Below are 25,435 nucleotides of genomic sequence, written 5' to 3'. Positions count from 1 at the left end.
AACACTAGAGCTGGATTTCTTGGCAAGAGAAAACACAGCGTCTTTCTTAGTGCGTCTGCTGGAGGGTCGGCTTCCTTCGGCACTTGCTGTAGCGAGCTGCGTCGGGCAAGTAGATAGTCGAACTGCTTCAAACTACCGTTTGTTTGCTATGGCAAGTGTGGGCATATTTATACCTTGAAGGTGCCGAGTTTGATGTAAAGTTGGGCATAATAACGTCATCAAAGAGTCTCAGTTCTTCGAAAATTCCATGAGTTCTTTGACAAATCAATATTCAAGCAATGGGAAGTCCTTAACTGCTGAAGCTAAGTTTTTCAAGAAATCGTTGCGGCTTTTTGGAACTAGTGGAAGTAGCCATACCGTATTTGGACTGCATGGGCCATTTCTAAATATGGTTATGATTTCTATGCCTATATAAGGAAAAGGTGATTTATACTTATATAAGGGCATGAATAGGGAAAATTACACCAGGGTCCTAAAATGCTTTACAACACTTCTTCAGGACCCCACACAAAATTAGACTATTTCAAGGGGGTGGCCAATGGGGGATAATACTACCAACCAGATCGGTAAGCACAGATATCTGGGTATATTTACACTTTATTTGTTCCACATCTGCTCTTTGACTCCAAAGGAGCACTTCTAATTGTCAGAAATGTTTCAAAAGAATCCCTGAATGTTTTTCTCCCTTTATAAATTGAACAAACCCAACAACTTTTATGTCTCCTTGTAATCGCTTCAAATACTTTCGCATCTACAGATGAGACATCTGAAAAATCGTCCTTCTGGGATGCCAAGTAAGCAAGTGGGCTTCTGGTATACCTGTAAGGTTTGATTGCCTAGTTAATGTATTCCTGCATTTGTAGGAGGGGCAATACAAAACGACTGGCGCAGGTCAATAATAAATCCGATCATTAAAGGAGGCGATAGATTCAAGCTACACAACTAAAGCTTAATAGCTCTTTTGGACAACGAGGCTAAGTACCTTGTCTAGGGGACCAGTCACTGCCATATGAGACCTTCAAAAGCGCACTAGATGCAATCGTAAAGAGGCAATCTCTAATTGAGGACAAGTTAGCACTTACAAAAAGAGCCCATGCGTGGATGCTGGTTAACAGCTATAAGCAGCTTACACTGGCTTTACTCTTCTGCCAAACATACGTAGCACACATAAAGCAAATATATTTTTTATTCTCTACCTTGATGTTTTTTTTTTCTCTTTGGCGTATCAACCATCATGGAAAGCAAAAAAGAGGACTCTGTCGTCTTTGTGGGCCACTAAAAGAGGGTTTACTTTAACTGGTCTGTATTTGTCTGTAAGAAGAACTTTATTTAGAACAGCAATTATCTCAAGAGGGATAAGAACCTGCAGGCAGGGATTCATTGCGTGCCTAAACCCAGATGATCCCATCTTGAACTACAGATTCATCAGGTTTATTGCTGGTTTTCAACAAATAGTGGCAACAAGATCTGGAGCAGAGTGCCTTGAATCAAGAGTCATGTTAAACTATCTAGGCACCTTCACTTGAGGCAACACTGACAGTTTTTTATCTTAGTGCTATTGTTTTATTTTCTGAGGAACCCGGCCTCATAAGCAGCTTTAAAACATCAAGGTGGATATTTACAAAGAAGTGGCGGAATGAGGTGCTCGCTGTCATGGCTTAACGCCTCACTCTACCACTACAGAAATGCAAGACTGCACCATATTTACAAGGATATGGTGCAGCCTTGCGTTTCCCCCTGCTCTGGAGCTATACTTAGTAGTGTAGCGCTATCGCAGGCACCTTTGCACCATGGATATATGACTAAACAACTACTGCCCAAACAACGAATTCCTATTTCCCGAAGGCTAACCCACGAGCAATGCCAAACCACTACTAAGTTCCTAAACCACGAAAAATATTCAATTTGCTCATTACCCCATTATACCACTATTTTCTTTATAAAACGCATGTTTGCAACATGAAAAAAAAAAGAAATTAAATTATATATGAATTTTTAAATAAACAATTTTAAGTGATGGACTTAAACTAGGTCAGTCCGTGACTATCGGAGGGATTCACAAAACGTATGGCACAAGTATGGAATAAAGCTTGAAGAAAACTGACTTGCTGGCCTTGCACTTTATTAATGAAATTGCCATTTATGTAAATATGGTATTTCTAGCAGCTCTGGCCGACATTTATAACATTCTCGTCTTCTACTGAACTTTCCCGTCTCCCTGACAGATGTGTTGAGAGCTTGGAAATGATCCTTGCTTATACCACGAGGCCAGAACATCCAAGCAACTTGCCAAATTCTGTTCATGTTTGCTCTTTACTTAATGTGTATATTATATAGATGTTACTGGTCAAATTATAGCGCTAGAGATTAAGTCATTTAATAACATTCATCATCCTTTTTGTAAGATGATTTGCAATATTGAGTGAACCATTGTATATGTTGTAATTAATCAATAAAGTCTGATTGTTTATCAGCAGGTGGGAACTCGGTTCGGTATTAGGAATGTTAAACCTGTTGAATACTTTCTCATTCATTTCACCAGCAGTGTGAGTTGCCAACTTTATCCGGCCTCTGAGAGGTAGGTGGGCGCCACGCTGCAAAACGCTGAGAAGCTTTCCGGAGTGTCTGTGAGAATGTGGGCACGTGTTAGTTTCAAGTGGGCAGCAGGTCACACCCCTGCGGTATCGGCTGACAGTGGTAATAAAAATCAGAGAGAAAACCTTCATTACCTCTACGTCCCTCGTCCTCGACCCAGTCATCACATATGAGGTATTCCACACGACAGGAAACAAAACAGGAAACGCTTTCTGACTCCACCCACCCTCCTGTCAGGTGCTATAATACACCCCACCACCAGAAGCAAATCCTGTTTTGTTTGCTGTCGGTTGGAATTCTGATGGGTGACACTTGGGTGAGTGCTGGGCACTTACCTGCTACGACTGTCCTGTGGTTTCCTCCTTTGCTGGGCTTTGGGGGTGCTCGTGGACCTCCATGGGACTTTGGAAGACGGGCTGCTGGGCTTCCTGTGCTTTCCTCGTGGCGGGGACCCTGGGTTGCGGGGCTTCTCGGGTCCCCGTGGTTTCTGCGTGCTCCTGGATTCCTGGACTCTTTGCTGGTTCGGGCGCTGGTGGGGTGCCCCGGGGCTTTGTGTTCGTTTTGCCGTCACTGATTTGACGGCTTGCCCCGGTGGCCTGGCTGCTGCTTGGACGGGCACGCTGCAGTCCCACGCGTCCTGCCCTTGCCGGTTTTGGTTGGCGGGGCGCGCTCACCTCCATGGCTCCAGGGACGTCCTCCCTTCCTCCTGGATTGCGGGGGCCGTTTCTTCAGTGGTTCCCGGGGGGGGCTGAGTTGTCGGACGTCGGCAGGATGCCGTTCCCGGCTTCAGCTCCTCATTTTTGCCTGTGCGGGCACCCGGGTGGACTCCGGGTTCCCTGCCTTCCTCTCCTGATTGGCTGGCCGGCTCGTGGCGATGACGTCATCGTCTTCTTTCAGCATTGGTGACTCGGGGTGTTTCCTTCGTCGGCTGCTCCTGGGTGACTCGTTTTCTGCCCCTCCTTCATCCTCCTCGGTTTCCGAGGGGCTACAGCTGTTGGGTGAGTGTTTTCCTCCTATTTATGGTGGGAATTGGGTGTTCTTCACTCCTGTGACACTTGTGGAGTTGCTGTGCGTACCGTGTTGCTTTGCTGGTTTGCTGTGTCTAGTGGTGCTGTTTGTGATGGGGAAACACCACAGGAAGAGAAAGCATGTCTCTCCTGTTAGGTCATCCTCCTCCTCTTCCGACAGTAGTGATTCTGCCCCTGCTGATCGGAGGGCTGGTCTGGGTGGCTCTAAGCCGCTGCAGCGCCTGATTTTGGAGACGCTGTCCGGTCTCAAGGCTTCCAAGGAGGGTGCTGGGGGTCGCTCTGAGACGGCTGCCCCCCTATATTCGGATATTTCTTCCTCCGCTTCCTCTGATGAGTCCGCCTTGGGTGCGGTGGATCTGCAGGGCAAGTACATTTCGAGGGACCTGATGCCTGATCTTCTTTGCCATGTTTGGGAGAATATGGGTTTCCCTATGGATTCTGTGCCCAGTACCTCCCAGGACACTGTTCTGCCGCAGTTTCGGAAGCCTGTGTCTTCTTCCATGCCCATCCACCCCTTTGTCATGGATGTCCTCCTTGAGGAGTGGAAGGACCCGGACCATATTTCTATGCCCAGGTTCATGTCTAAACTGTATTCCTTACAAGATATGGAGGTTACCCTGTCTGATTCGGTGCAGGTGGATTCTGTGGTTGCTTCTCTGGTTGGTAGGCCTTCCATGGCGGATGATAATATCCTGAGGGATGGAGTTGATAAAAAGATTGACTCTGCTCTGAAGAAATCTTATGCGGGCTCTCACCTGGCTCTGAGGTCTGGGGTGTATGGTGCGTATGTTGCGCAGTCCTTGCTGGCGGACTTCAAGACTCTATTTTCTACTATGCAGGAGGGGGGCTTTTGTCCTTAATTGCTGGAGTCTATGGAACGTCAATCGGAGTTCCTTTCGGACATTGCCTTTGACTCCGTCAGGGCTTCGGCTCTTTCTTGTGGTTCCTCTGTTGCTGCCCGTCGGAACTTGCTGCTGCGGGGTTGGAAGACGGATGCTGCACAGCGTTCTATGGCCTTGCGGTTGCCGTTTTCTGGTACTCATCTTTTTGGGGACGCCCTGGACGACAAGCTCCATAAAGTCTTCAAGGGGAGGAAGCATTAGTTGTCTTTCCGTCATACTCCTGCTCTTAAGGGGTCCTCCTTCTTGAATGCCAGGTCCTTTTGCCAGCCTTCCAGGTTCCAGCAGTCCTCGTTTAAGGGCCAGCGTGGTGCCCGTAGGTCCTTTTCTAGGAGATTCCAGAAGAAGCGCCCGCCAGATGGTGGTTCGGGCGCTCCTCGTTCCTGACTACGCCGTTCCGGTGCCCGGTCTCGCTGGTGGTCAGCCTGCGGTTGGTGGGAGACTGAGGATGTTCCTCCCTGCTTGGCTGCTGACGACCTCCGACCAGTGGGTGCTGGATGTTGTGTCCCAGGGTTACCTGATGGAGTTCCTGTCTCCCCCGCCTCCCTCGGGTGTTGTGGTGACCCCCTTGCCTTCGGACCTGTCTCGCCGTCTGGCGTTGCTGGAGGGTGTCCAAGTTCTGTTCAGCAAGCTGGCGATTGTGCCGGTCCCCCCGAGGGAGCGTGGGTTGGGGACTTATTCCATTGTTTTTGTGGTCCCGAAGATCACGGGGGGTTTCCGTGTTGTCATCAATCTTCGGGCCCTGTACTTGTTTGTGTGCAAAATCCCGTTCAAAATGGAGACTCTGCAGAGGGTGATCCCCTTGATCCAGGAGGGCTGGGTGTTCACCTCGCTGGCTCTCCAGGACGCGTACCTCCATGTTCCGATGGCGTTGGAGGATCAGCAGTTCCTGCCCTTCTGCCTGGGGGGTCATCACTGGCAGTTCTGCGCCCTTCCCTTTGGTCTCCGGTCCGCCCCCAGGTTGTTCACCAAGGTGGCGGCTCCCTTGGTGGCTCATCTTCATCTCCTGGGGGTGTCCGTTTTTCCATACCTGGACAATTGGTTGCTGCAGGCTCCTTCTCCGGAGGTCATGTCTCGCCACCTTTCCTTGACCATGCGTACGCTAGGAGATCATGGGTTCCTGGTCAATCTGCCGAAAAGTCACCTGGAGCCTGCCACTCGGAGGACCTTCATTGGGGCTGTGTTCGACTCTGTTCTGGGCAAGGTCTTTCTCCGGAGTCGAGGATTCTGCGTCTTCAGTCGTTGCTGAGGGCTTTGCTTGCCCGGGATTCGGCTCCTCTCCTGCAATGGCTGGTGGTTCAGAGCCACATGTCTGCCACTGTGTTCACGGTGCCCTGGGCCGGGGTTCATCTTCGGCCTCTGTTGTGGCATGTTCAGCGTTGGGTGCTCTTCCCTGTCCGGGACTTCTCGATTCCTGTGCCGTTGTCTCCGGAGTTGGTGTCTGCTCTACAGTGGTGGCTGGATTCTTCGAATCTGTCGAAGGGTCTGTGGTTCCATCCCCCGCCCCCCCTTGGTGTTGACTACGGATGCCAGCGCTTCCGGCTGGGGTGCGACTTTGGGCCCTTGGGCGGTGCAGGCGCGTTGGCTCCCCTCGGAGTCGCGCCGGTCTTCGAATTGGAAGGAGCTGTCTGCTGTGGAGAGGGTGCTTCGCCTTTTCAAGGATCGTCTTCTGGGGTGCAACGTGTTGGTGAGGTCAGACAACACTGTGACCGTGGCCTACATCAACCACCAGGGCAGTACCCGCTGCCTTTCCCTGAACTTGGTGGCGTGTGCGATTGCGAGTTGGGCCGAGCGTCATCTGGTGGCCCTCTCTGCTTTGCACATTCGGGGTGTGGACAACGTGGTTGCAGATTCCTTGAGTCGGAGGTTCCCGTCCTCTCTCTCCCTGTGTCTGGCCCCACGGATTTTCCGGTTGCTCTGCCGGAGATTCGGGACTCCGGTGCTGGACCTGTTTGCCTCACGGACCGATGCCCTGCTTCCCCTGTTCTGCTCCAGGGCTCCGGAGTTGGGGGCTTGGGGGTGGATGCCTTGTCTGTCCTTTGGCCCCCTTGGTTACTCTATGCGTTTCCCCCCTTCCCTCTGATCCCTGCCTTCTTGTTGAAGGTTCAGCGGGTGGGGGCTCAGGTGGTGGCTGTTCTCCCTTACTGGCCTCGCCGCTCATGGTTTCCTCTGCTGCTGGGTCTGGCGGCGGGCCCTCCGTGGATCCTGCCCCGCTACCCATATCCTCTGAGTTCCCCGTCTCCCTCCCTGTTGGTTCCTCTCACCTTGGCGGTCTGGAGGTTGAACAGCTGTCTCTTGGCGTACGGGGTCTGCCGGATCACCTCATCACTGTGATGCAGGCTTCTTGTAGGAAGTCGACTCTGTCCTCCTATTCCAAGCACTGGGCTTCTTTTTCTTCTTGGTGTGTTGCCCTGGGCCTGTCTCCTGCCTCCTGTGCTGTTTCCTCTGTTCTGCAGTTTTTTTTGGAGGGCTTTCAGAGGAGTTATGCGCTGTCCACTTTGAAGGGTCAGTGGGCTGCTATCCGGGCCTTTAGGGATCCGGCTTCTCTTCTGCCTTCGGACGGGTTGTTGGTTTACTGTCTGTTTCGGAGTTTCTCTCTTTCTGCTCCTTCTGTCCGCTCTCCGGTTCGTCCTTGGGATCTGTCTTTGGTTTTGAGTGCCTTACAATCCCCTCCCTTTGAGCCCTTGGAGTCTGTGGAGTTGAAATTTCTGTCTTTCAAGGTTGCCTTTATGGTGGCGGTTACTTCTGCTCGGAGGTTGGGGGAGCTTACGGCGTTGCGCTGTTCTCCCCCCTTTTTGCGGTTTCTGGACGATGCGGTGGTCCTTTCTTTGGACCCTGGGTTTTTGCCGAAAATTCGTTCCCGTTTCCATTCCTCCCAGGAGTTCATTCTTCCTTCTCTCTGTCCTTCTCCTTCCTCTCCTTCTGATGTCTTGCTCCATTCTTTGGATGTTCGGCGGGCCCTGTCTGTCTATGTGGCCTGTTCTGCTGGGTTTCGGTCTTCTGACTCCCTCTTTGTGACCTTTGGTTTGGCTGGTAGAGGTAAGGCTGCCTCCTGTCTTACTTTGGGTCGCTGGATCAAGGCTGTGATCTCTTTGGCTTACCTGGGCTCTGGTTTGCCTTGTCCATCTGGGGTTCAGGCGAGGTCCTCCAGGGGTGTGTCTGCTTCTTGGGCCGCTTTCCATGGTGTTCCCCTTGAGGAGATTTGTAGGGCGGGGACCTGGGCGTCGCTTGAATTGTGCTCTGTCTGGCCGCCCTAATTTTGGTTCTGGTGTGTTGCGAGCTGTGGGGTTTTCCCCCCCTGTATGATTTATTTGTTGCCTTTTTGTTAATAAAGGTCTGTCTTGCTGCACTCCTTGGTGTCTGCTCTGTTTTGTTTGTGGTGTGCCAAAGGCCTTTGTGGGGTTGCTTTGGTATGCCTCATATGTGATGACTGGGTCGAGGACGAGGGACGTAGAGGTAATGCTTTGATTACTGGGGGTAATCCCCATTACTCTTAGTCCTACTCGTCCTCGACCCAGTCATACATCCCGCCCGCCCTCCCTTTCCAGGCCTTTGGTGCTTGGTACTTCAGGATTTGCTTCTGGTGGTGAGGTGTATTATAGCACCTGACAGGAGGGTGGGTGGAGTCAGAAAGCGTTTCCTGTTTTGTTTCCTGTCGTGTGGAATACCTCATATGTGATGACTGGGTCGAGGACGAGTAGGACTAAGAGTAATGGGGATTACCCAGTAATCAAAGCAACAAAAGCCTCATCTGCCAGGAGCGGGACCCAGTCTGGAAAGGCTTGTCATTGTTAATACAATAGTGCCATCTAGTGGCCAGTCAGAAGGTTGTTTTCTTCGTGGTTTAGGAAAGAGGTTGTTCGTGTAAGTCGTAGTTAAGTGTGTCGTGGTTAAGATATTGGTCTTTGTTTGGGATTCGTTGTTCAGGTCAGACGTTTCTCAAACTTTATTAAGGCTTTTTCCCTTGCACCTTAGTGCAAGAGTTTTTGCATGAAGGGGAGGATCGTTTATGTACAGGAAGGTCCCCCTTCCTGCACATAAACAATCTTGAAATTCCATTTTGTTACACCTATGTGTGCTACTTAATGCAGCACACATGAAAGTTACAAAATGTCATTTTTTAATGATTGTTTATGGGCAGGAAGGGTCACTTTCCTGAACATAAACAATCTAAGGCATTTTGCTTTTTCCATATGTGCTGCACAAGGCAGCACACATGGAAAAAGCAAAAATTGGGAGAAAAAAAGCATTACAATGGCAGGACCGGAGGTGAGGATTAGGCTCTAATTTCTTCATTTCCAGAAACTCCTGCAGTATTTAACTTCAACATAAAAACTATTTTTCCCATGAGAACCAGGGAAAGGTCAACAGTGAAGGTGAACCATTCGGCAGTCCCAAACTCCCTGAAAGGCGCTGGGCTTCTGGGATACTTCCTCTTTCTTTCCTGCTCTCCGGCAGTTAAGTCATGCGTTCCTTGTTATTCTCTTCTTATAGTTTATTGTTTGTTTATTGCCTCATTATGTCTGATTTTTAATGCGACTTTCGCCGTTGCAGTCTGTTGTCTAATTGGACTTATCTTACGGTGTTGCAGTGTCGCAGGAGCCTCCCTCATCGCTCCTTTTGTGGCACTTGGTAAGTCTGAGGACGCAGTGGCAGCCGAAGACCGCTAGAGGGTGTGTGAGAGCAGCACATAAATATGGGCAAAATTTGCAAATTCGTGGTCCGTGAATTCGCGTGAAAGCGAATTCGCGGTCTGCGAAATCCGCAAATTAGCGAATTTCTTTTATTTTGCATGTTCGCGGGGCTTTTTGCGTGTTTGAGGGATTTTTTCAGGGCGGCTACCGCGAGGTTACCCATGTGGTCGTACATGGGCTAGTTGCCTGCTCACGTTGTGCAATTGCGTGTTCGCGTCCGTTTTTGCATGCTCGCAGACAAAAAGTCTCGCGACCAAGCAAAAAAATCTGCAAACCTGCGAATTGCGAATTTTTTGACAAATTCGCGCGATTCGCGGAATACGAATTTGTCAAAAATGTGCGAATTCCGCGAGCGGAACGGATTTTACGCCCATGTTTAAGCACAAGCCGTGACTCGTTCCTCCGCAGTGGTCACACGATTCCTGTCAGTTTCAGTGATTTGACACTGGTGCGCTCACGACGAGCCTCCTTTCCGTAGTCACAGCAACAGCAGGGCGTAAGCTTTTTGAGCCCAAGGCTACCTTTAGCTGTGACGCTTAAGCACATCACAGATGGGGGAGACACTGAGGTGTGCCAGATCCCTGAAGCCAAGACTGGGATTTCACCAGTCCTGGATAATCTCTATCATTACTGGTGCAGGCGCCTTTGTGTACCTATATCAGTCATCAGTGTCACTGAATGTCTCAGGATGTTGCTGCATGGGATTTTTGTATTATACCAAGAGTAAATAATAGGTTATGGTTCACTGTTGGTATAATAAGAACTGTCCACAAAACAGGAAAGTTGTGGCCCTGGAGCCTATAAGGGAGAGCCGCCACTACTTAACAGTACTATCAATCTCAGTGGAAGATAGAAGTATGTTGGTCCTCTATGCTTACTTAGCTATTAAGTCTCAGGTTCCAATTTTGACATTGGGTGCAGTAAACTAGGAGAGTGAAGGATAACCACAGCATTGAGACTGCACTTAAGGGCTTTTACGACAGCACATGTTGATGCTGTTGTACGTGTTCCTGTAGCACTGCGAACTGTTTGTGAGGAAATGGAGACTAACGTGATGCATTATACAGCACCCATTATTCACTCACAGCCATCAGATCGCTTTACACCCTCACAGAACAAAGGGAATAGATATGACAAGATTTGCTTTCTTCAGCAGCATCTGCCTAAAAATAACTTGCAGGCATTGGCGACCATCTGGATAGGGACGCAAATCAGCTTTTAATATTTCAAAAGATTCATTGTAAGTGGGCCCACATTTGCAATATATTTAATTGAGACGTGTGCTACGTATCATTGCCCAGACAGTAACCCATCCAAATATTTAATTTTCAGTCATATGAAACCTTGCAAAGCTTCTGCCAGAGGTGCATGAGAAAGGAGGAGATATACGAAGGGGTTATGCATTTACCTCTGTTGGCCGTTGTTTTTGTACTGCAGCTTGGCATCAAATGCCACTGCCTCACTGCTTTCTTGCTAAATTGCATATTTAGTGGTTGGCAGTCATGCACATTGTTATGTGGGCAGATGGTGGATTGCAAACCAGGACCCGTATTCTCTAAGATGCACTGCTGTGGGCTTTGGCCTGAAACATATTTTACTAGATGCACCAGGCGCAGGCTGGGTCAGTGCGCCCTATCACAATGAAAGTAGTGTTCCCATGCAGCCAACAAGTTGCGCCTTCCCCAGTGGCAGCACGTCAATGAAGGGCGATTAGCTGTTTAAATACACTGGTCCATCTTTCACTGTGCAGGTTGCAATGTGAACTGCGTTTGATAGAGGGTCAGAGATTCCCCGACAGACCCATGTAATGAGTGACTGTACCTGCCTGTAAGGGGATGTCTGGAGTGCATAGACACTTGTTTACACCCTTTGAAGGGGGACCCTGAGGTGCGGGGGCACTGACTGTGTACCATCTCAATATGGTGCACAGTCATTGTCTAACTGACAGATCTTTTGCCTGTGCGCTTGCATCTGTAATACTACACAGGTGCAGAGGCAAAACGTTTCCACATTTGCATGGGACTATGCCCATATGCTAATTGTGGCACACTCCCTTGACATCACACCAGTGCACATGCAGCACTTGCGTGATTGCTATTACAGAATGGGCTGCTCAAGCGAAAGCGGCTCCTTCTGTTACATGAAAGCGCTCTGAGGTGGAGAATGTTGTAACACATGTCTGTTGCGCCCCCAGGGCGTGTTCTATGGCCTCAGGCTGCAAAGGAGAGTGCATCATACTCAGGAACAACTGACCAACATGTATTGCAGTTTTGGAAAGTTGTTTTTGCCACTCTTTCTCATCACAATATGTGGCAAGTGAATTTGGCCAGAGCTAAGCCATTGAACTATCACATAATGATGACTACGCGTATATCTTCTCTGGCCTTTGTTGACTTTTCAAAGTAAACTGGAACAGGAGGTGAAAATCAGGGCCGGTTCTAGGATTTGCGAGGCCCTGGGCCAAAAGGAACTGTGCGAGGCCCCTCTAATTTACATAGGTGACCCCTTGCAAGGAGATCATTCCGAGACACTGTGGGAAGCCCATTGTCCAGCATTTTAGCGCACTCATAGTATTAACTTTCAGCCCACAAGCAATTAGTATTAGAATTGCTCGTGGACTAAAAGTTAAAACTGTGGGGGCAATAAAATGCTGGACAATGTGCCTCCCGCATTGTCTCTGAATAGTCTCTTTTCAATTGGGACAAGAAGAGGTGCCTCGCTCCCCTAGGCCTCCAGACACCATCCCTGAGAGGCCCGGGGAGGGGACCCCTCCCATGGACACTAATTGTGAGGAGACATCTTTCTTTTAGTGTTTAGGCAGGGAAACAACAGGACACGCATCGGTGCGGGGCCCCTTGCTGGTGGGCTGAGTGTGAGGCCCTGGGCAGCTGCCCACGCTGCCCATGCCTAGCGCTGGCCCTGGTGAAAATGACAACGATTCTGAGACCTTAACAGAACATGGCTCTGCTAATGAATTTAAGAAAAACAAGAGAAAACAAAGCACTTGCAATTACGTGTAATTGTCCCATAGTTACAATCTTCGGAGACATTTACTGATCCGGATATAAACTTTCTGAGACCTGTTCTTTTCCAGGTAGGAAACTTAGCAACACTTTTTAAAAGACGTTTCTTTGGGAAAATATATTCGATTGAAATGTACAAAAGAGGAAAGAGTAGCTTTGTTGTGAACAAGCTGTGTTCGAGCTCATGTGCCAGCAGGGTGCAGGGCACAGTGGGGAGACACACTGAATTTCAGGGTGTCAGGCTACCTCAAAATAGGTTCCTGGAACCCTCAATGAATGGGAGCATGTTAACACATACTAGTAGATTAAGATATGCCAATGACAGCAGTTGGAAAGGAGGAATTTGTTTCTGGTGAGCAAGATTGTTATGAAGTTCCCAACTCTCTTCGCCAGCTGGAAGGTATCTTCCATGTCTTTGCTGGTCCATTGATGTCGTGCTAATAACTCCGATGCTTGTTTCCGGTCCAGGGAAGACATGGCTTGGCAGTTCGGGCTGGACTGTTCCCATAAGGCACAGGGTCAGACTGATTTGCATATAGCCATGTCTGAACTGGGGTGGCTGAGTGAACTAAAGAATGGTGATGGATTAAACCCAGATCAGTTGACTGGGGGTGAGTGTTTGATTTGTTCAAACGCTCCGTCCATCATCCCCTTTTGTATCGCTTTGTTCGCCCTAAGTGTGGCAGGGTACGCTCAGACGTGAGTCCCTTGTTCACTTGGCCACTGGATTCAAGATAGCCTGGCTGATGAGGATTATGAATCGAAACCGGTCCCAGGATGCTTGTTTCCGGTCCAGGGAAGACATGGCTTGGCAGTTCGGGCTGGACTGTTCCCATAAGGCACAGGGTCAGACTGATTTGCATATAGCCATGTCTGAACTGGGGTGGCTGAGTGAACTAAAGAATGGTGATGGATTAAACCCAGATCAGTTGACTGGGGGTGAGTGTTTGATTTGTTCAAACGCTCCGTCCATCATCCCCTTTTGTATCGCTTTGTTCGCCCTAAGTGTGGCAGGGTACGCTCAGACGTGAGTCCCTTGTTCACTTGGCCACTGGATTCAAGATAGCCTGGCTGATGAGGATTATGAATCCGAAACCGGTCCCAGGATGCTTGTTTCCGGTCCAGGGAAGACATGGCTTGGCAGTTCGGGCTGGACTGTTCCCATAAGGCACAGGGTCAGACTGATTTGCATATAGCCATGTCTGAACTGGGGTGGCTGAGTGAACTAAAGAATGGTGATGGATTAAACCCAGATCAGTTGACTGGGGGTGAGTGTTTGATTTGTTCAAACGCTCCGTCCATCATCCCCTTTTGTATCGCTTTGTGCTAATAACTCCACAGTGAATCCATTTGTAAGCTGGTCACATTCACAAGCATTCAACACTCTGCTGGGAAGTGGAAACAATATTGTGCAAAATGCACATAACAGTACACAACACAATAGCTTAACACAACGTAGCATAAGCTTAAAATGAGTAAGACCTTGTGATTTTATTATTCTCATAGTAGCATGCGTTTACCAAAATCCAGTTACTCACAGTAGTAAGGTCTAAAGTCTGTTGCACAGAGTTCATGTGACTACCAGCACTTTTTAACGTCTTGACAGATCTGGTGTATTTTCTGGTGCAGAGACATATGTCACCAGGCTGTTTGTGATTATGGCGTGTTGCCCTCTCTGAGAGAGGTAGACCCCAGTTAGGGTTTGAGGGACCAATCAGAGTGTCGCTCCTTTAAGCTTGTGAACTACTGTTCTCATACCCGGGCAATGCCACTACAATAGGTTAGTAGGAATAGATTCTAGTAGTGGGAATCAGGTTCTTTATAGCTGGACCTTATTGAAGGGATTGCCTACTGTCTCTCACAAATTCATGTAGAATCAGCCCCTCATGTTCCCTGGGCATATGCTGTGTGTGTATTTGAGAGTATGGATGCATGACAGGCGGATAGCGGTGCCTACTGAGTGTGATTGAAGCCGTAAAGTTAGAGACTGATGTATTCAATTCCCTCTTTGTTCTCTGAAACTTGGTGCAGCTGGTCAAAATGTGACCTAAAAAGAGCAACCTTTGAACAGAGACTTTGACCTGGTGGCTTGGTTAGTTGGTGTGCACTTCATAGAAAAGACTTGGTTATTGCCCTACCTCCACATCCTATAAAGTGTGCTGAAGGCAGGAACTGTCTAACTGCAATACACGAGAGGCAAGGGAACAGTTCCCCACCAAATGGTTCCTGTGAAGTTGTATGTCAAAATATTGTATACTTAACTATCACCAGAAAAAATACTGTGTTCTAAATATCACTTCTAAAGAAGATTGTCCGTTGGGTATACAGTGTCTATTATTGACTCCAATGGGGCAATGTTTTTTATAAAGAGTGCATGACACACATTCTGACTATGATATGTTGGTACCACATCTGTGATTATGATTGGCTAGCTCATACAAGAAATGAACTCTGCATGAAAGGATTCACCCTATAGATTTGGGGTGCCAGAGAAAGAATCCATGGCTGACTTTCTTTAAAAGTTGGGAGTAAATTCCTAGGACTGAAGAGAAGACCTATGTGGCCCAGCCCTGGTGAGAAAGAGGTAGACTGCCTTGTATGCCTTGCATCATCAGATGCTCAGCCCGGCTCCGGATATGACGGTTGAAGCCAGTCTGACCCATAGCTGAGCACACTAGCACTCCACTCTATGGCATACTGCAGGAAGGGTACTTATATGAGACCATGTGAGAACACTCTAGGAGGGGTTCCATCACCATTGCGAGACCCTGCACTTTGTAAATGTGACGTTGATTTGTGACCCTGTGGAGGCACCCTGTGAGTTGGCCATGTTGTAAGCCCCTACAACCCACAGGTGTTCAGTTGATATGTGCCCCTGTGAGATGAACACTGGGAGGTGGCTCAACACTGTTGTGAGCCTTTTCACCCTAGAGATCTGAGGGCCATGTGTGACAATGCTAGTGTCACCTTGGAAGGTGTCCTGTCAACACTGCGAGCACACTGTATCCCAGCCTGAGCTATAAATGAGAGCCAGAAACCCAGATGTGATGTCCACACGCCACAAAAAAGACGCTGTGTCCCCTTGCAGTCATGTGGCCATCACTGAGTCCACAAGACTCCAGCTGCACTCTGCAACCACTATCAGCTATCACTGCCCCCTCAATAGGGGTGGGCGATAAATTCTTCTCCACCTGCGGAGTTTGCAGAGTTTTGTCCACTCCATGTTATACTCCAGCAAAACTCTGCAAAACCGCTGTGTGGTGGCGATTTGTCTCGTATGTGGCTCGCCATTGTTAAGTTGCCGAGCGCAAGTGAGAATTGGCACTCCCTTGCAGTTTTCGGGTGCTGGGATGGCACACGATTAGATGTTCTCGACACGGGCGGTTGTGGACAGTTGGAACCGTTCATGGTGAGAAAGCAGCCGCTCGAGTATAAAATCTACTTGAGAAGCAGCAAAGAAGCAATGCCCTCTGGTGCGCCATGTGGTGCCATTCACTTTGCAGTACGGAATTAGCTCTTGCCACTAAAATTCAGCGTAAAGTGGTGATCCCACCCACTTGCCAAACATCCGCAGAATCCCCTGGAGTTTTTATGTATATTTTTATGAGTTTGTATGTAGCAAGTTCTGCCAACCCTTACTCCTCCTACAGCATGAAGGAGAGTGCTCACACTTGCAAAGGCTGACCCAACATCAATCAGCCTGCGTTGCTCACCATGAAACAGCACACCACCAACTACAGCTCTCCTGCCTCTGCACTGACTGATGGGACTATCTCGCAGTGCCCTTGAACTCATCAACGAACTTGAAAGAGACCTTGAAAGAGTAGGATATGTACACATCAGTGCCGTAGATAAAAACATACTTTGACTTGGCTTATTACCAGCTTAATTCTTGAATAAATGCAATAATGGTTTTCTATGGGAAACCTGAGGACCCTAAGACTTCTTGAAGTTAAGAGCATGTTTGCGTAATATTAATAAACATTGCATTTCTTTGAATGAAAGAAATAACACTTCACGGGCAATGTATTTGTTCAGTGTAATATCTGCACTGCCTAAAGTAGACTGTGTACCCCATACCAACCTCCAAATGCCTGCCTTGACTGTGTACTGCTCCCTGAAAGTTAAAGACTAAATAGGAGAATGATGGCTTTTCATTTCAGCATTCTCTAGTTTCTGCACTTACTAGTAGCTAGTATCTGGTGTCTGCATTTCCAGGGAGAGTGGCAATATTTCTTACAAGGATTGCTTATCAGCCTGTGAGTTTTGCAGGCCCTGGGGAATTGGTGTCCAACAATGTTTGCAAATACAAAAAAAACAGCATTGATGTGTAGAAAGATACATGTGAGTCTATGGAAGAATCTGCCTGCAGCTAAAATTCACAAACAGGTGCCTAGGGTAGCACCATCAGATGCTTCCAGATAGTTTCAACCTACAGAACATGTCAGTATGCAGTATGCTGAGAGGCTGGTTAGCCATATGCCACTTTGACTTAGTCAGCAAAACACATTGAACTGGTCCTGGTCAACTGATATTTTGGGGTTTAACCAACATTATTTTTATTTGCTCAAAACATGACCGGTGGACTTTATAGGTTTTCTTTACTGTTGCCCTACCAGTGCACCCTGACATGCATTGTTCCTTACATGGTACCAAATCATGTATCTTCTAGACTCCTTTTGAAATCTGGATGATATGGAAAGATGATGTGCCCATTAGAACAGTGGCCACTGCAGCCGTGCATCAGGTCCCAGGTTGCATGCTGGTGTCTTACCTGTTCCTTTCTTGCAAGTGAATGGCAAGTGGTAGTTACATGGGACATCATTCCACTCTCCACGCTCGTGCCAGATCATCACAACACAATCTTCTCCGTGAGCAAAGAAGTTATCTGGCTGGTTTGGCCTCCAGTTCTCATATTGCTTCAAATAAGAACAAACATTGAAATAAGCATGGGAAGAAACCTCAGCCAGCGGGACAAATATTACTCAATGGTGATGTTTAACCACTGTGTCAGTAGCTAATAAATAATGCTTATGGTCAGCCCTGGATCGGATTCATGCAATCTGACCTCGATGCTTAAATCTTTATTTTCTAAGGTGAAAAAATCTGCAAGATCTATTAACAACATTTTACTCACCACGATTTTATGGAATGCTGCCTAAGTGTAGATGGTGAAGAAACCTTTCTAAAACAAACATTTGGCCTGCCACTGCCAAGAAAAAACTGGCATTGATTGACAGAAAAAAACACTCCTGCTTTGGAAGTTTGTTTCTACAAAAAAACCTCTGAAAAAGTTGGCGAATGGCAGCCAAAACTGGCGGTGGCCGTCCACCAAGCATTTTGTACACTGAAAGGAACAACCATGATGGTAGTTCCTATCTATGTACAGAGATGACTGCTGGGCTGTCAACTCTGCATTTTACAGATAGTACTCCATTATGGTGGTGAAGGTAATATCCTCTACCATCCTGATTGACTGAATACTGTCCGTCAAACCCTAAATCAGGCCAATAGCTTCTTACAGGAATAATAGTTGATTTTGGACAAAATATTTTGTGTCTACAATATTTTGTATCATCTTCTCCCAAAGCGAAATGTCATATTCACTATGCATTATGGGGGTTTATACATGGTACTGTACATGTGGCGCACTATCCGGTTCCAAACATGCCATGAGTAACATTTTATATGTTTATGACATTTCATATATAATTTAATTTTTATGTAAAATATTTATTTTGGGAAACTAAGACCAAGGTGCTGTATCTAAAATGATTTAGATGCAAGGATACATTAACATAAGAGGGGGATAAGTAACAAAAACTGACTTAGGAATTGATGCATGGATCATTAAGTTGAAAACATCCTTGAAAAATAATTGTGCAATTAGCAGGTAGGTGACCAACTCAGTTGAATCTGACGAGGGGAAGACATCATTTGCATAAGGTTCGTATTGGGCAAATGGGTTGAACCGATGTGTGTTAAAACCATCTTCTAAACTCACGGAGATGTGTGAACTTTCTTGGATGCAACAAATGCTGCCCTATAGAAACCTTGTCTCCTACCTAATGAAGATTTTCACTTTCGAACTTCCAGCCAGGGAGAGTTCTTGCTACTCCGAGCTCTGCATAATAATCCCTTATTCCATTTTACACTGTTTTTCTGTGGGTTTAGTCATATGTGTGGTGATGCGTCATCAACCCATAATCCCGCTCACTGCTCTGAGTTGGTGCAACGGTGGCACTTGTAAGCTTCAGTGGAGGCCATACGTCACTTCTTCTAACCTGGTCTTTCAACTAGTCTCCTTGGGACCCTCACGACTCACCACCAAGTACCATGGATTACTATTTTTAGACCACTTGGGTAGGAGCCAAAGTTTGATATCTCCGTGCTTCTGTTCAGTGGCGGTTCCCAGTGGTAGTGCTGCGGGCGGTGGAGCAGGGGAGGGGCAGGGTGGGGCTGTAGTGGAGTCGGACATACGACGTCCAAGAGTAAAGTAAGTAAATAAATAAATAAAACTATTGACCTTGCGCTCACTGTATCACTGAGTTGGCGATGCAGCGAGCACAAGGTTAGTGGTCTTATTTATTTATTTACTTACTTTACTCGTGGATGTCGTATGTCCGACTCCACCACTCAACCACCCTGGCCCTCCCCGGTATACCGCCCCATAGCACTCCCACTACGAGCCGCCACTGCTTCTGTTATGTATTTCTCGTAATGGCACGGGTGACAATATGCATGGAGTAAGCGATCTTTTGCAGGGGACGTAGCCAGCGAGCGCTGCCTGTCACACCAAATGCACCATTGCAACAGCAATCTGGTATTACGGAAAGGCCTTTGACACCCCTTCCATAATATCGCATTGCCTTGAAATTTTGATCATTCATTGCATTGGGAGTAATTCCGCTAAAATGCACCAGGTGCTTCCTGTGGTTTTTGAAATTCTTCTCTGCCCCATTTCCCCGCACTAGGTTAAAACGAAATATAAGAGATTGCAAGCTGGCTCCCTGGGCATGGAACATCGCAATTAGCATGGGATTAATTACCCTAACTGGTATTTTTTACATTTCCTTATCAATTAGTATGGCAGTAGAGAAGCGACACAATAATACATATTTTAATTTCATTTTTTTCTGAGGTTCGGCAGACATGTAACTTGTTTTTCATTTCAAAACACTGTGCAAATATATATTTCACCATTGGCTGGTGAATTTTGATGATGGTTATGTGTGCAGTCCAGTATTGGGAGCGTGTAGACCTGCCAGCTCATGCTCTTTTTGAAAACGTACACAGTTTTAATATATTCTGTGACTGCGAGATAAGAGGATTCTGTTTGCCAAATAGATGCAACATTTGCTTCTAAGATTTGGATCTTGGGATCATATTGCTGCAAATATAAATAGAAGATTGTTTGAACAATATGTTTGTTCCGTTTAAGTTGCAAGAGCTTCTTAAAACTTAAATACGTACTCATATAAAAAATACTCTCTTTTTATTTCAAGAAAATCTAAATGGTTTTCGTCTTCCAGCAGTTACTTGCTCCTAACTCACAAAATTGATTATGACACCAGGCAGCAGTGAGTACGAGATTTTACGCTCTAGCTGTTATCACACTGTGGTTACTTCTCAAAAGATTGAAGGTTTTCATTGGCACTGGGAGGCAGAAGCGGCAGTTTTGCAACATTGTGGTAATCCTGGCTATCAGTTAGCAACAGAATTTATATAAGTCTCGGGGCATATTTACGCAGTGCAGCGCTGCAAGCCATCTTGCTGCACCGTGCCCTGCCATTGGTACAGTGCAGGGATGCGCCGTTATTTGCAGCAATATGACACATCCCAGTGCTTTCCACTGCGCTGGTGCATAATTAGCTGCCAAGCACTAATGCAGGCACCCTCGCACCGTGGTGCAAAGGTGCCTGGGGTGCAGGGATGATTGTTTTTGTGCAGGAAGGTGCCCATTGATGGCATTTGCCTCCTTCTATGAATGATGTACAATGCAGCACTCATAGAAAGAGCAAAAAACAAGAAGAAATAAAGGTATTTCTCCTTGTTGCGTCACTTTAATGCCTCCCGTGGGGAGGAGTTAGGATCTGGCATATTCTCAGTTTAACAAAACCATGTAAATCTGGAAATTCGTCAGAATCCATGGGTGTTGCGTGGGACCACCCTCAGCAACACCCATGAAATGTCCCTTTCACGCAGAGTAATGCGTGAAAGAGGGCTATATTTACAAAGCCATGCTGGGTGGCTGTGCTTGACCTTGTAAATATGGTTCATCATTGTGCACTACTGACGCATCAAAAAAAGTGATGCTCGGTGGTGCAGTGGCCTTGTATATATGCCTCCTTGTGTCCTCAGTTCCTCAAAGTTTAACATATTTCATCCTCATCTGCACCCAACTCTCTATATTGGGTTAGAGGAACAAATGTTAGGTAGAATTCGGAGTGGCAGCATTATCATATGTGTCCTGGAGTATATTAATAGAATTTGTAAGAGTTCTGGGGAGGTGGACGGGGATGGTTGGGATGGGTTAGGTTAGGTTGTTTTTTTTGCTAACTTGATAGCCCATAGCATGAGTGCTGCTGGAGGGCACGTGAAACCTTACTATGAAATGTTGTTGATATGCACTTTATACAAACTCCGCAGGTCCTAGGAGGTAGACGTGAGGTATGTGTAAAGCTTTAATATCTAATAAAAAAAGTTAACCCTAAACTAATAAATGTTTTACCCAAAGTTCAGTTCTTCCCCTAAGTCCACAACGTCCTGCTCCACCTGTCACATGTTTATCAAGCTACATTTCTACTAAATGCTACAAATTTTATTAGTAGATTGTCCACAGATTATTGACTTGAAAGAAGCTATGCATCGCACGAGCAAGCAATCTCTCTCTTCACTTCTGAAAAGTTCTTACCAGAGGAAGCCCGTCGGACCAGCGGAAATCATGCTGGATTGCCTTGTCGTTGAGTCCAATCCATTGATAATCTTGTGCATTGTCTATGTGGAGAGACAGGAAAAGATTATTCACAAAATACTGGTAGTGCCAGCTGTCCACTGATCCAGTTCAATGCGCTATCAATTGAACCCATCCGTCTCCATCAACAGCCAAACAAACCTTGGACATAGCTCATCCTCCTAAAGACTTGGCTGGCATTTGATCAGAATTCTCCTTTGTGCACTAGCTAAAACATCCACCGTGAAAGACTCTGCATTTTAGCTTGCTCAAACAAAGCCATATGCTAGATAGTCTGCTTTTCTTTTTGCTCAGGTACTATTTTGTAAGTTAAAGGTTTTCCCAACAAATAATGTTGAATACAGGTGTCCAGAGCAGGTCATCTAAGAGAGATATTTTATCCACCAGTACCTGTACCTGGGTGTATTAATCTCTAAATATCCAGAATCCAGCTTTTGGGCCTGATTTAGAACTAATTTGCCATGAGTAGGTGTGACATACTATTGGAGTACTCGCGGTTCACTCCTGAGTACATGGAGTAAGACAAGAGTAAACAAAAGGAATCCTACCAGAGGGGATGGGTTTCCCAAGAGATATGGGAGCACTCAGTGTTTGTTAAAATACCCCTCACACACCAAAAGGCCCCTTGGTATCATGCTTCATCATCGGGGTCTTCGCACCCCTCTATCGGGATGCGGCGTGCTACGACCTACGACTACGCGGGAGCACTGATAAATGGCTATGTGTGGTGTGTGTGGTGCACGTGATAAAGCAAATAATGTGAGTGGTGGTAGATAGTGACTGGTTAAAAAGTACCTGGCTCGTAGGTGAAAGGATTTTTTTTTTTTATTCAAGACCTCGGGCTGGCACTATTAAATTAAGTGAAGTGCGAGGTAACCTCTGTCGTGATAATGGACAGTACCTCATGTGTGCGTCGACATGTTTCGGAGCAAACGCTCCTTCTTCAGGACGGGAGCACAACTTCCCCACCTTACTCACGTTTTACTAATCAGTAACTCAAAAATTAATGTTAGTTAACAAAAAGTGATAATTCTTAAGTGATAAAAAGGCTATAATGTGCCTACAGCGGTTTTTGGCTCAGGATACATGCAATTGCATGACCTGAAAAAGAAAAAACAAAAACAAAAATGAAAATGGTCTCCCAAGTTGCTATTTTGAGCAATCTAAGTGGAGAGATACAAGGAGTAAAATGAAAGATGAACAGAGGAGTTGATAATCAGTTCTTACTCACTTGTGATGGAAGAGTATTGCCAGAATTCAAGTTATATACTCACAGACCGGGGACGAGTGTTCACCATCTACCCCACACGCAGCACCGCTCGAATGGTAGTGCAAGCTAGCTGTGGGTGGTATTTATACCATGGTATCCCAATTAGATTAGCCAATGTGACCAATTAGGCAGATGTAACATACTGACCAAATATGGGTTTTCCGCCAGCTTAGTTACCGGTTATTTGGTCCCACACACCTGATCACGATCATTGCATCCGGAAAACAGGAAGCGTTCCTCAACCGGCGCTGCCGCTTAGCATGTCAGCTTAGCGCATGCTCCGTTTGTCATGATGAAGGTGCGCATGCTCCGCTGGGAGATGCTACTCAGCCGCGCAAAATAGCAAATTAACCCCCTGACGCCAGTGTGAGCTCATGAAGCAAGCAAACCATATCTATTAAGTATGACCTACATTTCCCTGATATTTTATTCAGACAATCTTGTGTGTTTCATGTAGTGTATGTTTTGTAAGTCTTTTCTTTTACAGGGCAAACTGTGCTATATGGTTTGTTCCAGGTGATTGCACCTGTAGAACTACCCACAACTTGGGAGACCATTTTCATTTTTGTTTTTGTTTTTTCTTTTTCAGGTCATGCAATTGCATGTATCCTGATCCAAAAACCGCTGTAGGCACATTATAGCCTTTTTATCACTTAAGAATTATCACTTTTTGTTAACTAACATTAATTTTTGAGTTACTGATTAGTAAAACGTGAGTAAGGTGGGGAAGTTGTGCTCCCGTCCTGAAGAAGGAGCGTTTGCTCCGAAACATGTCGACGCACACATGAGGTACTGTCCATTATCACGACAGAGGTTACCTCGCACTTCACTTCTTTTAATAGTGCCAGCCCGAGGTCTTGAATAAACATTTTTTTTCCTTTCACCTACGAGCCAGGTACTTTTTAACCAGTCACTATCTACCACCACTCACATTATTTGCTTTATCACGTGCACCACACACACCACACATAGCCATTTATCAGTGCTCCCGCGTAGTCGTAGGTCGTAGCACGCCGCATCCCGATAGAGGGGTGCGAAGACCCCGATGATGAAGCATGACACCAAGGGGCCTTTTGGTGTGTGAGGGGTATTTTAACAAACACTGAGTGCTCCCATATCTCTTGGGAAACCCATCCCCTCTGGTAGGATTCCTTTTGTTTATACATGTTAGCTTGTGGAGTAAGAATCCTACTTCGTTTACTCTACCTCCCTTCTTTGTTAATTTCGTAAGACAAGAGTACCCATGGCTCACTCCTGAAAATTAGTATTAAGCCAGGAGTACTCCAAGGATAAGTCGAGTCTACTCACAGCGTAGTCTTTGTGATCCATGCGCAATATGTGAATGGACTTGTGTTATGCCACACATGTATCATATCATGCCTCTTTTCTTTAATTTATTTATGCTGGGTTTATTTGAAGGGGCTGTTTCTAGAAAAGAGGCTATATAATCTGGAGATTACATTTTAATGTTACATGTATCCATGATGATAGATGTATCTTACATTGGAAAAAGTACAGAGTATTTGGTGTTGTGGTCATTGCGTTGGGAATAATCGCTGAGAAAACGTTTTATCTCCAAGACTCACAATTAACAAATTGGAAATTGGGAGCACTGATGGGATGAACGTTTTATGTGATGCACCGGTTGAACGTAATCTGATGAACTGCCCACTATTTTGTCTAAGGACAATGACCATCAAAACGGAAATAAGATTTTAGTGTGATTCTGATAAGATATGTAAAAACTGAAATGCAAAATGTTGCATTGTGGTATCAAAAACGTAGTCTGCACTTAAAATCTGAATATCTTCCACAGTCGTAAGTTCTTATAGTGTGATTTTATATGGCATATGATTTTTCGAATTACACCTGTTCACTTATTGTGGCTCTTCCCAAATTACACAGATACCTAACAGTTATTTCAAATGTATCCAACAACCTGTTACAAATTGATATCGACCACAGCACATTTTTAAGGTATGTTTCAAAATTGCTGCTATTGGGACTTCGGTAAAATGTACCAATCAAAACTCTTGACTTTAATTTTTATCCACATCGTTTCTGTAAGATTTTTCGAGATTTTTATTACTTATATTTGAGTGCCCTACATTTCGTGAAAATGCAAAACAAAATCGAAGGACAAGTCTTGTTCAGTGTTCAGGAAACCAACAGAAGTTAAGCCAATAAAAGTTAGTAATGTCATGTTTTATCATTTTATTTATATCCGAGAAGGCATAGCAATGCATATTGTTCATTGATAAAATGTATTCAACTCAATAGCGAGGCTTGAAACAGGGCAAGGAATGTGTGGCAATATTAAGTTAAAATTTGAAACTTGCAGTGGAGTTCTTCGCATATGCCTTGAATTCACATTATATCTCTTCATTTGTGTCAGCCATTCAACACATTATAGAAACAACAGAGACTTCACTGATTTATCGATACATGTTTAGTTCGCAGATTACATTTATTGTAAGATTAGAACATGTATGCTTGTCCTACCAACAGTAAAATTGCTTCTAAAACGGTATTGTACACCGTTCTTCCCTATTTGAAAGAATATATTAATTCTTTCTGGACTTCTGTTTATGCCACTAGACAGCAAGTGGCCACAGAATGTTTTGTTCATTTGGTGGCCTCAAAGCAGTAGAACATACAGTTCATGCTATGGGCTAGAGAAAGAGTTTGATATGAAACTAACAACTCTTGGTCTTGCCTTCATTCTCCTACCTGCTGGTCACCTCTAGTATACTGGTTAACTAGTGTTAGTATGGACCTGTGCTGTGCTTATGTGTGTGGCAAGTGCAGGGCCGGACAGGGAACAAAAACCGGCCCTGACAAAGTGCTAGCCGCCCCCTCCCACCCTCCGGGGAGGGGGGCTGTTTGGGGTGCGACCGAACTCTTTGCAGGGCCGGTTTTCGGCCGATTTTGTTACAGGACCGATTTTGCAGG

At 46.1% G+C, this 25,435-nt stretch overlaps 1 protein-coding gene across 2 annotated transcripts in view; it reads right to left on the bottom strand.

The window, feature by feature from the left end:
- Positions 1 to 25,435, bottom strand: part of ACAN (aggrecan) — a 239,099-nt gene that overhangs the window by 12,094 nt on the left and 201,570 nt on the right. For both annotated transcript variants that reach the window (XM_078683188.1, XM_078683189.1), the window contains 2 exons: positions 21,154 to 21,236; positions 17,014 to 17,158 (listed from right to left, as the gene is read on the bottom strand). In XM_078683188.1, coding sequence (XP_078539314.1) covers positions 17,014 to 17,158; positions 21,154 to 21,236 — 228 coding nt within the window. The remainder of the gene's footprint in view (positions 1 to 17,013; positions 17,159 to 21,153; positions 21,237 to 25,435) is intronic.

The sequence above is a fragment of the Lissotriton helveticus genome, chromosome 3_1 (assembly GCF_964261635.1).
Source record: "Lissotriton helveticus chromosome 3_1, aLisHel1.1, whole genome shotgun sequence".
Lineage (NCBI taxonomy): Eukaryota > Metazoa > Chordata > Amphibia > Caudata > Salamandridae > Lissotriton > Lissotriton helveticus.
The sequence above is the reverse complement of the archived record's forward strand: the minus strand, read 5'-3'. Positions and strand labels throughout refer to the sequence as shown.